Below are 18,310 nucleotides of genomic sequence, written 5' to 3' on the forward strand. Positions count from 1 at the left end.
CCTTCTATCCATTAATTTTCCCATATCCTCTTGTGCTTCTGGTGTTTGTGGAGGGGTAGCAGGAGGTGGCAGCGAAAAGCTCTATGACTGTGTGGGCAATACAAACATACAAAAGCACGATAAACTTACAAGCACATTAATTCGTTAGTCTGCCCTCTTAAAATGTGTCTAATGCATTACAATCCATGGTTAAGTGATCGAAATTGAAATAATCTACGATAATCGATGGTAAATTATTGATCTGCAAGCATGGGTGAACGAACCAGAGACAGAAATAGACAAAATAAAACGATATTATGGAGTGTTGTTAGCTTCAGGACGTTAAATCGTTAGCATATTGACTAAATTTATTTTGTTAAATATATATATTTATACATGTGTTGAAATTTATTAATTGAAACATTCATTTCCGTTGATTGATTTCGTATTTGTTTCATTTTCCAACATCACACTCCAAAGGTAGCAAGAAATTGATTTTGCTGACACTTTTCATTGAGTATTTCGTGCTGAAATTTTCATATTCAAAATTTGATGATTTGATTTGGCGATCAAAGCGTAAGAAAACAGTTACTGCTATATTTGGAAACCACTCCACTGGCTCCACTTCGATCAACACTGGCTTCCTTCCAGTTGATTAAGAGGTTTTGAAGAGGGGTTTTGGTACGAAAAATAACATTGATAGGATTTCTACTTGAGCCACAGCTCGAAAGTGCGTCATTGAATTGCTCAAATTTGATTCATTATACTCGGCTTCATATTGCAGGAATATTTTTCTCAAATTCAAAATGAAAGTGTGTGAAACTGAAAGTTCCTATGTGGAAGACAGTGAAAGTTGAATCAAATAGTGTGAAACTTATTTTATATTTGAGTTCTCTCATTTCATTAAATCTCATTAAATCAAGTCCATACGAAATCCAAGACGCCCAGAAGCTACTGCATGTTCCAAATAACAAAACACAAATAATGTCCTTCACGACCACTTCATTCAATAGCCATACTTCCTCGCTCGAGGATGTTCTTCCTAATAAAAGTTTTTGGTATGACGTCTGTTCAGGACCCGGAGCTCAAACACATATTGGTTAATTACTCGCTCGAAGTGGGTTGTGCGGTTGAAATCTAGTTCCGAGAAACACAGATGAACATGGTTGCATGGTGCGTTTATTCGTGCATATAATGATGATATACGGCAAGCATATACACTGGGGTACGTTTTAAGTAATTTCTGGATAAAATGGTTCCAATTTTAGACGTTTTTTGCATGTGTTTTGGCAACGCTATCTACAATCATTATCATATGTTTTCTCAGTTCAGCTGTATTTTTTCTAAGGGAAATGTTCTCTTTTTAAAACATTTTAAATCTCTTTCACGGCCTGGCTTTTTTGTGAAGCAAAGTAGCTTAAAACATATTGATAACATCAGGTTATGGCCATTTTTTTTAAATTTCATAACCTGATTATTGTACGGTACAGCCAAGCCATTCCGAACGAACGATCGAGAAATCGACAATTTCAAAAAAGTTGTAAAGTTTGCCAAAGAGATTTATTTTTCATGGAAATTCGTACACATTAGAGCATTATTTGTTCCTGGTAAAAGGACAGTAGGATCATCTCAGAGGAAAAGTCTCTGATAATTGTTCATAGGTCTCATTGAATTCATGCTTTACTCGTGGGCTACTGGGCGCCTCCATCAGTTGAATCCTATGTTTATTCCATTATTTAGATTCAAGTAACGCACTGAACGGTATGAATATATGAATAAAACGATGCTTTCTGTGAAATCTCCTATGAATTCAAGAAAAGCAATATTATTTATGTGGTTTGGGGCGGCCCGGTGGTGTATGTGACAGCTGCGGCGGTCTTCAAACGGCAGGACCGGGGTTCAAATTCCATCAGGACCGTCCTCCCGTAGTGAGGACTGACTATCCAACTACGTGATATCGGGAAGTCTAGTAAGCCAATCGAAGGCCGGGGTGACCCTATATGTCGTTAAGCCAAGAAGAAGAAGAATGTTGTTTAGACTCGTGCCGATATTTATTCATATTTTTGCTTTATGACTCTAGTAAGCTATTAGGCGCCTCCATGAGTGTACTATTCTTTGAAAATAAGTTTTTATCCTCTGCTGGTCGATTGCAAGGTTTTTTAGATAATTGTGATCACTTTTGTTAACATACACACGGCATTTGCTCTAGGAAACCTACTGATAAGCAATGAGCATACTCATCTGCAACCCATACACAGCAATAGTAATAAACATTCTTTCCATACAAAAACGCTTTTGCTGTATCATATGCCTACGCCGTGATTGTTTACGCACGAGAAAACAATCAAATGTAAGTCCCTTGCCTAAGTATCTGTATTTCTACGAAAACAATACACCCACCACCGCGTTGCCATTATCCGATTGTAAAGGAGCATGTAAACGCCACTTGCAGAAACAAGCAAAAACCTTTTTATTTCTTATGCCCCCTTATGCCCCGTGGAAGAGTACCGTGGAAGCGCCATCAATCCGTGTGGGTTTGTAATTTTACATTGCACGTAACGTGCTAGAGAGCGGCACGGTAGACAGCGCAACAACGTCAACATATCTCGGCTCGGTTCGATTATGGAATAAAAAATGGAAAACATCAACAACCTCACGTACGCACGAGCAAACCAAAAAAAAAAAAGATGGCTCCTTGGAGAGAAATTATGTTTTCCATCATGATCAAAATTGCCTTTCGGAAGAATGCCACATTCGACCGAGTGGGTGTAAATGCGATGCACACCGGATGGTGTAACTATGATAGAGCAAAGCAAAATAACGAACTCACTCACCAAACCGAACAGCAGACATACACTCCAGTGCCTATACAAACAGTCCACCGGAAGGATGTCTTTTGCAGTCGCTAGTATGACTGGCCATCGTTGTGCTTCCACTTTCCAATTCGTAGCAATGTAAATGGCAGCTGTTACCTACGCTCTCTACCATTTCTGGCTGAAGTATACGAACTGATCTAACTTTTTCTACTCACCAGATACTGTATGGCTTGACATTCGAGGGACATTAGGGTGAATAACACTCAAATTTTTACACTAACCAGCTCGAATAAGCTTCTCGCAATTCGTAACGCTATTGTACTTTTTTTTAAACAAATTTCAACAAAAAACCATTGCAATTGAACATAGGTGGTACTGGCAAGAAGCACTAGAACTGATGCGTTAACGCAAGGGAAATCTTGTCCTCAAAAACAGGGACCAGATAGAAAATCGGGGGACAACAGGAGAATGCAAATTTGTGAAATGTAATACACCAAAAGGTGAAAGTAACCTTTGCCTGTTTTGCTATGATGGTCTTGAAAGAGCAAGGTTGCTGGAAGAATGTGTGGAGCTAGCCGCTTAAATTTGAATAATACTCTAACCTTAAAAGGTAGACTCGTTGCAACAAAAATCATTTACAATATTAAGACGAGTAAAAGTAAACATTTTTTTAATATTTAAGATCGTTGTCAACACTGTACCTGCTTATGATATTTGTTAAATTTAATTGAAATGGAGATTGCAGAGTAGTGTGGAGATTTAAAGTTTATTGCTATATATAAAAAAATATCTCAACTATTTGCTGTTGCTTCACGACAAATTAAAAAAAAAACAAATGCGTCTATCTTTGGTACAGTTGTCGGCATGAGCTGGAAAACTCGAGTCGTAATTTGTAGTAAAGGAACAAGCTGATGTTATTCTTTCTCTTTCTTCTTTTATTTATAGATTTATAAAAGATTTATAGAATCTTTTATTATTTATTTTTTATTTATTTACAATTATCTCTTTTCTTTATCTTTTTCTTTTCTTCTCTTTTATCTCTTTTATTACCTGCAGTTTTTTTTATCAGATGCTATCGAATTGTTGAAATAGCTACCTGTTGTAAACTGTTTTTGCACGAACCAATCGAATATTAGTCAGGATAGTAAGAGAGCGTACGATCCGTTGATCGTTCACACGAAGCTACTGAAGCTCCTTCGTAGGAGCGGAGAGTGAAATAAGTAAATAAATAAATAATATAAAAACTCAGGGAACGCATTCGAAAGCAGGGATTTTCAGCGCGGTTTGGCTGTCAATTTTTCGAACATTGTTAAATTTGAGAACGATAAACCTTAAATATAAGTTTATTGAGAACACAATATACAAGTAGCAGTCGTTTATTGTCATGTTGCTGGAGACGCCCAGTACTTTACTCTATTTTGCTATTATTTTTAAAATAAGTGTCTCATTAACACTCTTGGCTTATTACTTGCACACTAGATTTTTATCTATACATAGACCACTTACACATAAACGAATAATCTACATAAAGACATAAAGGTACGTCAAGAAACAAACGTCATTTGTTTCTTGACGTACCTTTATGTCTTCTGTCAATTCTCATTTGGAAACACTTTATCATGTATCGAGTTTATTTGGAATGAAGTACATTTCCGTACAGCTTTATCACACAGTATGCCGGATGGTCCTAGATTTACCGCGTCATATTGTGCCATCGATTGCTCATAAACGAAAATTAAATTACCACTTTACCGAATCCTATTTCAATCGTGAATCTATTTCATATCATATCCCCATCCCCATTACCGATCATCATCTTCATCATCGTCATCATCATGAGCAACATCATCCGGGATTTCGCCCCCGGTGGAGGAAATTCCGATCCATCCATTGTGCATTTATGCTTCATCCGTTTTACGACAAATCGATCCCGCCGTGCGCTTAATGCAAACGGTTCCAACTTCTGATAAAGCAACCGAATTTCGGGCAAGCTTAACTGGCTCATTGAATCATGCTGGTGGGCACGCTTTTTGGGGAAAGAAAACCAAGACGGTTGCTCTTGACCATCGCCGATACTCATTACATTACATTTCGTAAAGGACCTTTAGCAACTTCAGCCCCGTTCGGCACATCCGGCAACATCTAGTGGAGCCTCTCGTCTTCCTAGACGACGTCCAAGAAACCGACGGCTGACCTAAGAGTGTGGATACATTTGTGCGTGTGTTTTGTGTGTGTATGTGTGCGTGTGTTCGAGTGTAGCGCAAATTCCACCGTCCGTGGCCGCCCGCCCGATCCCGCTGGATGGTGTAGCATGGAATTTACGAGCACCATGATTTATGATGGTGCTCCACAGCTAAGGACCAATCGTCATTCTCACGCAACAGCCAAACGGAGCCACAATACCACCACAAACCACCAAGTAGTCCCGCACCGAGCACCTCCACACCAGCTGCGGATCACTCCCCCGTCGAGCCGGCCGTCAACATCTTGACATGAGTTTTCTCTTCAGCTCGATTAAGAACCTCACCGTCGGCGGTACGGGGATCGGCGGTTCGTCAGCTGCCGGCAGTACCACCACCAACACCACCACTCCTACCACATCCAACACTGGCCCGATCGTCAGCTGCTATCAAGGTACATGCCATGCCAAACCGGATGTTGTCCTCGCGCTCGATTTGTGTGAGTGTCGAGTGAGGACTCCCACGTTCCAATCCGATCCCATTGCCCATCGTTCAAGGGTCCGTCCCGTTCGGACGACCTTCACTGTTGGTCCCACACTACTCCACCGTTCGCTTGTTCGCCTTAGAACGCTTACCGTTGGCGGTTCCGGACCGTTGCCGGCCGCTTTTATTGCATGAGTTTGTTTTATGAATCAATAGGCACCGCCGCGTGGTGGAACAGATTGGCAGATGACGAATAGAATGCGGCATGCAGCGGAATGTGAAGGACACGTTCAGCAAAGCAAAAAAGAAAACTGTACCGGAAGTTGTGTTCATTGATTCATAAGCGGTTTTAAAAACAGGTTACATTGTTCGGTAGCATGTGTTCTGTGTTTATGATGCGCATTTTATCACCTTCAGACCATAGTAATCTGGTCGTAATCTTTACGGTACACAACATTTACTTCACGTTGTGTATGATGAAAGGTATCGAGGGAGGCGGAATTATGCGTTTTTAATTGCTAATTGATTCGAGTGAATTGTGTGAAAAAATTTACTAAAAGAAAACTCTACGCATCACGATTTTTACGCTTCAATGCTTTTAAGTTTCAAGTTGACTTTTACACATTTCGACTTTTATGCTTCCACTTTAAATATTATTTGGGTGCATATTTAATAGTCATAGTTATCAGTTAACTGCTATAAACATGTAGAAATATTATTTGTTTGGTTTTAGCATAAAATGATTATGTTCATTCAATGGCAGAAGATAATAATTACAAGCGTGAATAATTTATAGTGGGTAATACAACGATATTTTTGCACTAACTGACTAACTAATTTACTTTATCAAAACTCATAATCAATTCAAAAATACGATGCATAGATGAATTATTTATTTATTTTATTTAGCTGAGTTGTTAGTGCGTAGGTGCTGCTCATGATGATGTAGAGGTGATTTCTGTTAGTCCGGCACTATTGCTGTATCTAATGCTTCGATGGTGGTTGGTTGCATCCGAATTCCGGCTATTTTAATGTTATGGTTGTTCTATTGTTGACCTTTAAGCTACGGTCTAGACTGCAACAAAACAAAAATATTGTTGAAACAGCACAAAGATTTATTTGTCTTCGCACAGTGTTCTCCAGTGCAGTCCAGCAGTGACATTCTTAGCTCGACAAGTCCTATACCGCAGCAGCAAGAGCGACTTCACTACTCTCGAGACTGAACCCGCCAAACAGTCCCGAACCCAATGCCAACGCCAAAAAAGCCAAACTTGTAAAACGGAGGAAGGATACGCCTTCCTCCCTTTTACGACAGTGTAGAAATTTCCCCTGAATGCAGTTGCCCCGTCATCGGATCGGACCCTTGGCACTACAAAAACCAATGAAGACATGAACAACACAACATGTAACAAAAAAGGAATGGTGAAAAACGAATAAGGATTCGAAGGATACAATGTTTCTCAGTTCACAGAACAGGTGTCTCCTTGTTTAAATCAATCCGCAATTTCGGGGGAACTAGTAATGCGAACAAGCTACGTCTCATTACTGTTCAATCTAAAATCGCTCACTGTTCCAAGCATTTAGAACGTAATTGGGACGTGGGATCATATGACAAGACTGTTCTCTCTTGCGAATCGGTAGATGAGTCTCGTGTAAGTGAGGTCCCTGTTAGCCAACACTTCTCTTATTTCTGTATCCGGTTGGCCTGCTCAACTGCGCTCAGCAAGAAGGGTCTTGCGGTTTCAAACTCCACGCTCAAACTCGCGCACTTAAGCATAAGTGGGAACATGTAAAAAAAATTGGAACCCTTCCAAAAATATACTGTAAAGTGCCAGAAAACCTCGGAGCATAATCAAAACTATTCTGATTGTCGTAAAAAAAAATCATGGGAAAGCGTCAATAATACTCGAAATGTCCTGTATACATAGTGCTGGAGGCGCCCAGTACTTCATTTCAGTTACCCGTTAAAAATACCCCGTTAAATTACACTACAAAGTTAAATTAACTTTAAATTACTTTACTATACTTTCTAATAAACTTCAATGAATTTTTTTTTAATCAACGATCCGTTCCTTAAAACTTTGTGTCTTGAAATCGATTCGTGAGATTTTTTTACTTGCTTTTTAAACTGATCCTTTTGCTTACTTAGAAAGCAGGATTCGCCAGGCAATAACGCAAAAAAAAATGCTTAGATTGTTATGAATAACCTTGCCAAATTTGTGGAACGGTTTTTCATGCCATTCGTCTTACTTATCAAAATCGGGTTTTATCTGAACTTCTCTTTTAACAAAAAACTAAAACGTGTCACATTCAATATACATCACAAGAAGCAGCTATACATGCAGTCCAATAAAAACAGATGTTTTAGCTCATGTTTTTCCGTATATTTTCCTTCGCCAGGGAATTCTTCCCATCAAGTTCACACGACGAACTCATTCACGGACGGGCTTTTATTGAACTTTTTGTTTTGTTTCAACATAAAAGCAAACCCCACCTAGTACGGTACAGCGAACGGAAGCGGAAAAGCCCGTTGCAATCTAGCTTTTTAACAATACACTTTTGATACGCAGTTTGTTGGAAAGTAGAAGAAAAAACAGAAGCTTACCAGGAGGCTGGCTCATGTACAGAGCACCGGCCTGTCCGTTGCTGCTAGAGCTTGACCTGTGAGTTGAAAAAGTAAAGAAAAAAAAGCACCACCAGGCAGAACCCAACAAGGTTATGCTTATTTGCCTTTTCACTCCCGATCCAGAGCCAGCTGGATGGACTGCTTTTATGAACCTCCGAGTGCCGAGCCGAGTAAATTAGAAAACATGAAGATGGATAATGCAGAGAAGTAGAACCACTGTGAGGCGCCGAAGGAGCAGTCCGTTGTACAACTCACACACACAATACACACTTGACCGGTCGGAACCAGAGACCCGAAAAAGTAGCTTGTCGGTTGTAGCATTTAAGCGAGCCTAGCAAACACGTTTCCCTTTCTCGGTTAGGTCCTAATGCCCGGCAACTCATCAGCAGCAGCTTGCCGAGTAAGGACGAAGCGTGCAACAAATGAACTAGTTGCTTCCGTCCTCGATTTGATGTGGCACGTGCTCACACCGACGCTCAAATGTCCTCCTGAGATCTGCCCTATCGTCAGCATAAGCTGGGCTCGTTATCAGTTCAAGTTTCGCTTGATACGTCGTATCAATTTTCCAACACATCCTTTAACCCTTTTTTTCTCTCTTTTGTCATTTTCACTCTTTCGTGTTGCGTCAAGCAACGTGTCTCTTATCTGGCCTGCAACGTGACGCCACCGAAACCCGAAAACGAACGACACCAACCACACTACAACAAACGGTATCAGAGAACGGGTGTCTATTTTCGTCGTTCACCACAGTTTTATATTGACAGGTTCTTCAGGCATTCCAACCCCACCGACAAGGAACGGTAACCGAAAATGAATAGTTAATCGGATGGAAATGAATATTTTGCTGTGCTTGTCAAACTACCTGGGTTCGGGTGAATGCTGGAGTTGAGTTGTGGAATTACGTGTTAAGGGCGCTTCGCTTCAAGGTCTTTTCGTGGGCTACTACTACTCAAACCACGATGATTGAAAATTCAATTTGCATCCTCCTGCGTGGCTTTTCCTCGGCATTGACTCGAAATAGAATCTGGTGATGGTGTTGATAAAAAACAATAAATTCACTATTTATGCTTTGTTTTAAAATAAACTCCAAATTAAACGGGGCAAAACAGAAGGCGCAGCAGCTTATCCGTCTGGCGTCCAGCTGACGGCATGTACTCGTCCATTTAACGCGCTGCACCATGATATCGCTATTTTTATGGTGGTCCATTTTCGAATCCACCCACCCGCCATTTTTACTCTTAACCTCGCGAACCGACCCTAATGAATTTGTCCTTCGGCTGCTTAACAGAGGCAAAGCATTAATCTCAATTTGTATCTCACTGACTTCTCCGCTTGGCACCGTGATTTTCTTTCCGTTCCTTACGCCGCCGTCATTTACTTTGTTGTCGCCATTTTTTCGCAAACTTTTTTAAGGACCACCTCCTCCATTTTACGGAGCTTTATCATGGTAAGGGAATTTTATTTCTTCATCATATTTCGCGCACATAAAAAAAACACTGCAAACGACACGGAACGGCGCCACCGTCAGCAACAGGTGCCATTGGAAAATGTAGCGCGCGAAAAATCGCGGAAAAACTGCCACCAGGCAACGTTAAGTATTTTTGTTTACTTTCTTTCCCGTCTGCTCAATAAGATGCCGTCCGGATTTCCGACAAACGATCCGATTATCGTCCATCGTTTTGAGCAATCGAGACAGTACGTCGTTAGTTGCTTGGAAGCTTTTAATCCACCAGCATCAGCCGGTCTTTGACCGTTTGCTTTTGCAAATGGTTTATCGTGCCAAATAGTTTAATCTCGGATATCTGAAGATGTAGTTCCTCTTCAGTTTAGTGATCATTAAAAAAAAAATGGATTACACTCACGACAACCGTTATGAAAACATGGATGAAAGCACGGGGATTAATGTCGGACTGCGCAACGATGGCGCGGACTGGAGGCATACAGCAAACATAAATTTAATTCCCATCGTTCATCCTTCAGCAGCAGCGAACGGCAGCGACGGCAGTTTAAGCCCCGGAGGAAGTTATCTTCGCGGAAACTAATTTCCACCGAGCCGGGAACTGCTTGGAATTGGTGTCTGCATCTGTGACCTCTCGAGCTGACGATCAATTTGTCCGTGCCCGACGGGTGAAAGATTAGGTGCTTACGGTTGTTGAGAGGCAAATTGTTAGTTTGTTCAGTCAGGTCGTTCTGGTCGCAACGAGTGATGAAAGAGGCAAAGCGGAGGAAAAAGTTTGTTTCATTTCATATTCATCTTCTTTTCGACTCATCGGTCCATCGGGATAACGGCGAAAAAAACTTGGCAGAAAGTTGTTTGTTCGTTTGCTGTTCTATGCCTATCGTGTTGATGTTATCAGTTTTCTAACATTTTTTTTAGAAATGTTTTTTTTTAATGGATTGTTTTACGCAGATGCAATAATATTCGTTCACAATCGTTATGTATTATTTTAGCACTTTTTTTGCACGAGAATAAGCTTTTATTAAACTTAAATTGTACTTTAAACTATTTAAACTAATTGTATGCAATTTTTAATGCCTTCTTTTACTTAGAGTTATTTAGTTTTATGCACAAAATACACAGTATTAAATATAAACTATTTTTCGTTTTAAAATGTTTAATCCCATTGACGGCTCTGAAGCCTAAAATTATACACACATTTCTCATTACACTTTAAATCGAAAAATATTAAAATATTATTATATTATTATATTATTAATATTTAACAAATATAAAAATTATTTATTGATTCGTACTGCAACAAGTGATGCAATGATTTATTTGCTTGAAATCAATTAAAGATTGCATACTTTCAGGCGTTACATATTACAGACACTATTGAATCGATGCATGTTTAGTCGCTTATAATTCACTATAAACCGTTACAGAATCGGAAGAAATGCGGTACAATGCTTTATCACCACCACCACCACCTCCTCCGCCACCCCCGTCAGCCTCCAGCTCCGACTACAACATCAGCAAAAAGATGGGCGTCCCGGACACGCAGTCCGACTTCAACCAATGGCTGCACGCGATGAAGATGGTGGCCCGCCTACCCGGCGGGATGCCTTCAGAATTTCGGCGAAAGGTAAGCACAACTTCCCCATTCAACCACTTGGCCCCTTACATGGCATCATACCGCACCATTTCCAGCTCTGGATGGCTTTAGCCGACCGGTATCTGAAGACGCGCTCGATCAACTGGGAGGAAGAATCGGCCAAATGCCTTAGCGAACAGTCGGACGAAGATGACGAGGAGCTGGGCATACAGATTGTGAAGGATCTGCATCGGACCGGCTCGGCCCTTTGTTCCGGTCCGTCCGGAACGATCAATCAGGGCAAGCTGAAGCGTGTACTGCTGGGCTACTCGCGATTTAACCCGGAGGTGGGTTACTGTCAGGGATTCAACATGCTCGGTGCGCTGATCATGCAGGTTATGGATAAGAGTGAATCGGACTCGATCAAGGTAATGATCCTGCTGATCGAGGGTTTGCTTCCGGCCGGCTACTTCTGTGGTTCGCTCGGTGGACTGCAGGCCGATATGGCTGTGTTTCGTGATTTGCTTGGAACGCGCCTCCCGAAGTTGGCCCGTCATCTGCAGAAACTGCAAGGCCCGGAGGGTGCCTTCGAGCCACCTCTGACGAATGTGTTCACGATGCAATGGTTTCTGACGCTGTTCTGCACCTGCCTGCCAATACCGCTGGTGCTGCGCGTCTGGGATCTTATACTGATCGAAGGAAGTGATGTGCTGCTTCGCACAGCGCTAGCGATATGGGGAATTTTAGAAAGGTAATTTTGAAACACAATTCTTCAAGAGCTGTTGTAAAGATCGATCGTACATTGCAGCAAAATTCTTGCCACCAAAACGGCCGATGATTTTTACTGCAAAATGGGAGCCCTTTCGTCCGAGCTTGTCAACGGCAGTTTGGTGGACTCGAACGCTCTGATACAGCGAGTGGTTGACATTGGACCAATAACAGACCTGCAGAAACTACGGGAAAAGCACCTCAACAGTATTACACAGCTAAAGGATACTTCCAACCTAAAGTACGTTCGATGATCTGAATGCCTGAAGAGACCCAAACAGTTAACTAATACTTTTTATTCCGTTTTGTAGGATTTTCTACTCCGACGACGAGGGAGAATCGGACGAAGACTCACGGCTAGCCGTAACAGCAACCGCCTGGGGTCTACGGTCCGGTCGGCGAGCTTCCTTAGGGATTCCACCCAACTTTGCCCGCGCTGAAGGTAAAGAGAAGATGAATTTGGACATCTCCCTGCTGAAGAAACAGTACGACAAGTTGCGCGAACGACAGCGGCAGGCACATATCATCCTAACTGCGGCCGTCGCACGTCAACCCACCAACCCATCCCCTAACGCTGGTACGCTTCAGGTGAACCAGCTGCTCGTTGGCAAAAATGCTCTGCTCAGTGCCAAAGGCAAACGTCTCGGACCACCGCAAGGTGCCGTACCGCCCGTCAGGTCGGCGAAATCCTCCAAACAATCCAGCAAGCAGTCCGGTGGTCCAAAGTCTCCCAAACCTGTCGAAACCCTGCACTGGAAAGATATGGACGAGACGAAGCAACGCCGCAACAGCCTCAAGTGGAAAGATCTGCCGAAAGATGCGGTAAAAAAGCAGCCACAATCGCAACAGCGTGAAGATGCCTCCAAACCAGAAAGTTCGCCGAAGCTTAAGAAATCGGCTAGCGCTTCGTCGGCCATTAGCAATCTATCGGAAACGGGTAGCAGTGGAGGTGATGGATCGTCCGGGGCGCGCACCGGAGCACTAAAGCGTCGCAGTGAATCGTCGTCCTACAGTGAGGAATCGGACGCAGAATCCAGCACCAGTACGTCGCTATGCGATGACGACAATCAACCGCTTAGCGCTTCCTCGCTGGAAGCGTCACCGATGAAACGACGAATAACGCCGGAGTCTATCATCCGGGAAGTGCCTGACGAAGACGCGAAACTGGTTGTGATCGTGCCGAGCGACAGTGAGCTTACCGACATCAAGGAGGAACCCTCATCGTACGGAGATGACGAGGAAGGCGAACTTAGTAGAGCGTCGGAGGTGGACTTACAGATAGTTACCGAGCTACTTAGCCCTGTGTCGGATGTTGTGGCACTGGAGCAATCAGAAAAATTGTCACCCATAGTCCCGCGACTACCCGAGCTGGAAGATAAGTCTCTCTCGATTGCCATTACGAGCACGAGTCAGCTGTCGCCCATTCCCGACATCAGCAAGTACGTTAGCATGTCCACTATAAGCCCTCTCAAGACGCCATCCTCGATGAGGGACTATTCGGACTATCTGGCAAACATACCGACCGACAGCACCGCCACCGTGGAGGCTACCAAAAGCTCCACACCGATGGTGGAAGTTGCACGCGTCGAAACTGACCCAGAATCGTTCAAAGTAAGTGACGAAGGTGTCACGAACGCACTGTTCGAGCGTATCAATGCAGCCGAACGGCCCAGCAAGCTCGATCTGAACGTTATCAAAGAGCGACGAGTAAGCGAATCACTCGTAACCACCGCCGAGAGTGTTTTGGATCGAAGCGATGCAACCTCGAAACTCGACAACTATAGCTTTACCAACGTATCAAACCGATCGTCAATGTCATCGTCGTTTGTGCTGGAGCTGCCGATCAAGAGCACTCTACAGCACGATAGCCCACTGCTTCCACCGAGCGTAGATCTTGCCTCGGTAGTTGACCGGGAATCGACCAAACAGCCAAAATACCAAATTGCCGATGCACTCAACACCCCAACGCCGCAGGAAGACACGCACGAAAGTCCGGAAGACATAGAACGATACCTTGCCAATCGGGTCAAGTTCCTGAAGGAGAAATCTTTCTCCATGGATGATCCAATCAAGGGTGAGGATTTGCCGCCGGAAGACATCTCGAAACGATCCGCCTCGGAGGGATTGGTGGCCGTCGATACGAATCCACTCAAGAGCGATAAAATGCTGGAGATTATCAAAGAGAACTCGCTCATTCTCGGTAGAATAGTGCGCAAGTCGCGTGACCAGGACCAGGATCAGCGAACGGATCAGCTGATCAAGCAGGACGAAACAGAAATGCTCATCAAAACGATCGAACAGCTGCCGAGTTTGCAGATGGACGAAGAGTCGCTCGATCTTAAGATATCTCACACTGTGAATGAGATGTTGGAAAAGTCTCACGTGGACAAACCGCTCCTATCTCCTTTCCGGTTGAAGTTTGACAGTGAGCCTAGTGCAGTTCTCAGCGAAGATCCAAACCCTAGTGAGAGTATAAAATCCAAAACGGATCTCTTAATACAACGCACCGAAGAACAGCTGGCACGATTTGCACCTCCCGAGCCAACGTACTACGTGCGTAAGGACAACTTCCGGGAGATTATATCACCGGAGGAGGAAAAAGTTACGGACCCTGTTCGCGAACCCACTCCTCCTCCTCCTCCGGTTCCACAACCACAACCCGCTGCAGCGACCGTAAAAGACCCGGATCCGTGTCCTGCGACACCGCAACCCTTAAACTTAAGCTTTAACGCCATCGATACGAGGGCAGTTTCATCCAAAACTGAGGAATTGATCAAGAAAACGGAGGAACAACTAGCGCGCTTTCGCACACACGATAAAAAGATGATAGACAAGCTGGAAAAGCGGCTGTCACTGATCGACATGAAACTGGGTGAAAATACGCTAGCGCCAACTTCCCTTACAACGACGGTAGCATCGAGTAAAACGGAAGAAGTGTTGAAAAAATCGGAAGAGCAAATTTCGCGCCTGGCACTGGCACGCAAATCGCCGACACGCTTTAAGCTCACCGACACCGACCACACCGATCTGAAGCCGCTCAGCATGAAGACGGAGGAGTTGATAAAGAAAACGGACGAACAGCTGGCAAGGTTTAAAGCGTCCGCCGAAAGTACAGCAGAAAAGCGCAAAAGCCGTCACGAGATTGACGAGCTGCTGAAGCCGGAAAACAGCTCGGAAAGGCTGTTGAGCCGATCTTGCGAATCGATTCGCAGTGAGGACTTCTCGGCGCGTGATCCCGAGGAAGCGGTGATCATAAGGCACGCGAAGGAGGAAATCTTGCGCACGATCAAAATACCGGACGATGTGAAAAGCTCCAAGACGGACGAAATCATCAAGGGCATCGAAGATGGGAAGATTAAGCTGGGCGATGACTACATCACAACCATCAAGACGATCGACTATTTGAAGCGGTCGAACGCGAACATGCTTGCAACGCTTTCGTCGATCGAGAATTCGATTAAAACGATCGACGGGTACTGCGACTACGAGTCTGACATTCAGTCGGACCGGATTAACGATACGATAGATAATTTGGAGAAATCTCTCAAACAGTTCGATTCCCATGGGGACACTGGTGGAGGGTTGGCGAGCCCAACGCGAAACTGCACAGCGGAACCACCGCTCGTGATGGTTCACGATTATTCTACCACCCACCACGAATCGCGCTGTCGCCCGACGTCGTGCAATCGACCGAGTCGGCCCCGCAAACGGAAAGAATACTCACCCCGACGGCGAAAGGACAAGAGTAATCGCGAAGGTGACAAGAGTGCTAGCAATCGATCGCGCAAGGACCATAGCAGCGATTACTCGTCCGACAATCAGTCGCTCGATCGCGAATCACCCAAAACGTACACATACGCATCGTACTACAGCCATTCGCCACCGATGACACCGCGGTTAGCGTCACCTTCCCGCAAGCTCCCGGAACCGAACGTTCGGCCAACGACGCTCAAGAGTACATCGCACGATCGGTACACGTTGCATCTGCAGCGCGACACTGGTCCGGTGGTAAAGTTTGACAAGTCACCCTCTTCGCCGATCATCACCAAGGCCTACCTGGAGTCGCTAAAACCTGCCACACCGGTCGCTTCCGGGCGGACTACACGTTCGGCGGAAAACTCTCCACCCTATCATCCTACCCAACCACCCGCCCTCTCCCCAACAACATCGGTTAACATTGGCCGGTACACGGGTACGCTGCGTAGTTCCACCTATCACGATACGGAACATTCGCACATCAAGAGCTGCGAGAACATTATGATGCGGTTTGATTACGAGAAAATCTCTGCCATTGCGGCCAGCTTCCCGATCAGCAGTGCCCTGTCACCATCGCCCACCAAGTACAGCAGTTTGGACTTTAAGCAGGACAGTGCGCTCAATCTCGGGCTAGCGACGTCACCGAACAAGAAGTCCCTACATTAGCCCCAGTAGCATTCGGTTAGGTTCGATCGTGCTCACGCTCACTCACCCACGTAACACGTAATGCGGATCCTCTCATGTTTGACCCACAATTTCTGTGATAACTCATTGTATAGCAAACAACGACGGTACGATTTCCATTGCGGGCGAGCACGAATTTAAGGCACCGTAAATCCATATAGCAATATACACCCTTCCCTCACCCCCTCTCTCGTTCAATTCCCACAGCACCATCTTAGTAGTCAACCCGGGACAAATCAACGAAGCGAAGTCAAGTAAATGCTAGTGATAAACCCATACGCGCGGATATCCCGCCATGCAGAACATTCTCCTGCCTAATATGCTATCGAAGTTGAAATTACTAAAAGAAAGCCTCCTATTCAGGTTACCAAAATTAGGAGGTTTAGCTTATAACATCGGGGGAAAAAAAGTTTCGCTACCGTACTACTTTCGTCTATCTACATTAGATAAGAATGGTTGTGGGTTAGAGTGCGCACTATGTACTAAGCGGACTACACTATTTTTTCTCTCTCTCTCTGAGCGATGCATACAGGTATTAAGGAACAACAGCTCAGATCGAAAAGTTGAGCTCAGATCCCAAGACGACGGCGGGAGAGAATTGTTAGCAAAAAAAACCCCCCACTGAACTACCGCAATTACCATACGATCTACTCTGCTGCAAAAATGGAAGTTTTAGTAGTATAAATACTTACTGTGTAAAAGAAAATTAAGTAATCAAGACAAAGTAAGTAAAGAAGAGAAAGGCTAAGAGGTCGTTACACTTTCATTTTCTCCCCTCACTTTACTAAGCGTTCGTTAGTTGTTACTCATACGCGTTCACTAAACGACTTCCGCCTGATATAACTAAAGTCCATCCCATCCTTTTAACTCCCTTTTCTCCGCCTCTCTATCTATTTATCTCTCTATCTATCTGTATCCGTATCTCAGCGCAGCGCATGATCGAATATTCATATATACGATACAGGTCCCGCCTATTGTTACCATTCGATCCCACAAACTCGGTTATTATTAGGCTCAAGCGTTTGCCGTTGATTGTATTATACTCGTTTTATTGTAAAGTTATCGGGTTAAATTTGACAAATTACTGAGAAAACAAATCAAATCGATGCGATGTATATCAGCGCGCCAAAACATTTACCAGCAGCAGCAGTAGCACAGAATCAGATGCGAACCAAAAAGGACATTAGATTGATAATATGAGAAGTCACAGCAGCAGCCTGCACATCCAGGGGTGTCACGGTTACAGTGCTACATCAATATGATTACACTGACGAAAGGCATTACCATTCATTGAAGAGAGAACTCGTACCACTAGAGACAAATATACACACACACAAGAAAATGACGATGTAATGAGTGTGCGGATTATTTTGCTTTTTCTTCGGTAGCCTTATCACAGATTTCACTTAAAGACCGCATCCGAACATGTGTGTGAGAGTGTTCTTTTTAGTATCGCGCTAGTTGCCTTCCATCCGGGATACGGTGCGGCCTGAGATAACCCATCGAAAATGCGTCGACCCCCGAACAGAACAGTCACGAAGCATCCGAAGTCCTCCTTCTGGCATTCCCAGCTGTCTTGGAGCCTGGAGCGATGAAGTCACGTGATCAAACGTAACATACGCTATCATCAGCGATACGTCACCCATCATCCACCGTGGGGATGATTGGACGTTGGCTTATCGTCTTTCCCGCATTAACTAGCGACGGCCGCAATTTTGTGCCGAAAATTGGTAATCTACGTTTCTTGAAGCATCCTGGAGCTCCGGCGCATCCGCATTCGGAGATGATCGCTTTAGGTGATCGTGTCGGACTCGGCAGGAGTAGCCCACTGATAAGACGATCGTCTGTATATAAACAATGGCTCGACGGCGGATACGTGCTCAGTTCGTTCGATCTTGGGGTTGTGCAGGGTGGTTTTCCGGGTATTGGAGTATCTTTTGCTGCTTGTCTAGACGAAAGGTGTGCGTACGTGTGTGTGTGTGT

The 18,310-nt window shown here is 44.1% G+C and overlaps 2 protein-coding genes across 2 annotated transcripts in view; one reads left to right on the forward strand and one right to left on the reverse strand.

Moving 5' to 3' along the window:
- LOC126558017 (tryptophan--tRNA ligase, cytoplasmic) overlaps positions 1 to 18,310 on the reverse strand; it is a 274,008-nt gene that overhangs the window by 113,099 nt on the left and 142,599 nt on the right. The window lies entirely within an intron of this gene.
- On the forward strand, positions 5,270 to 16,309 carry LOC126556647 (uncharacterized). Its single transcript, XM_050212035.1, has 5 exons — positions 5,270 to 5,429; positions 10,971 to 11,170; positions 11,236 to 11,870; positions 11,928 to 12,128; positions 12,199 to 16,309. Exons 1-5 carry the CDS (start codon positions 5,288 to 5,290, stop codon positions 16,307 to 16,309), a joined length of 5,289 nt encoding a protein of 1,762 aa, XP_050067992.1. The 5' UTR covers positions 5,270 to 5,287.

The sequence above is a fragment of the Anopheles maculipalpis genome, chromosome 2RL, assembly GCF_943734695.1.
Source record: "Anopheles maculipalpis chromosome 2RL, idAnoMacuDA_375_x, whole genome shotgun sequence".
In the NCBI taxonomy this organism is placed as follows: Eukaryota; Metazoa; Arthropoda; class Insecta; order Diptera; family Culicidae; genus Anopheles; species Anopheles maculipalpis.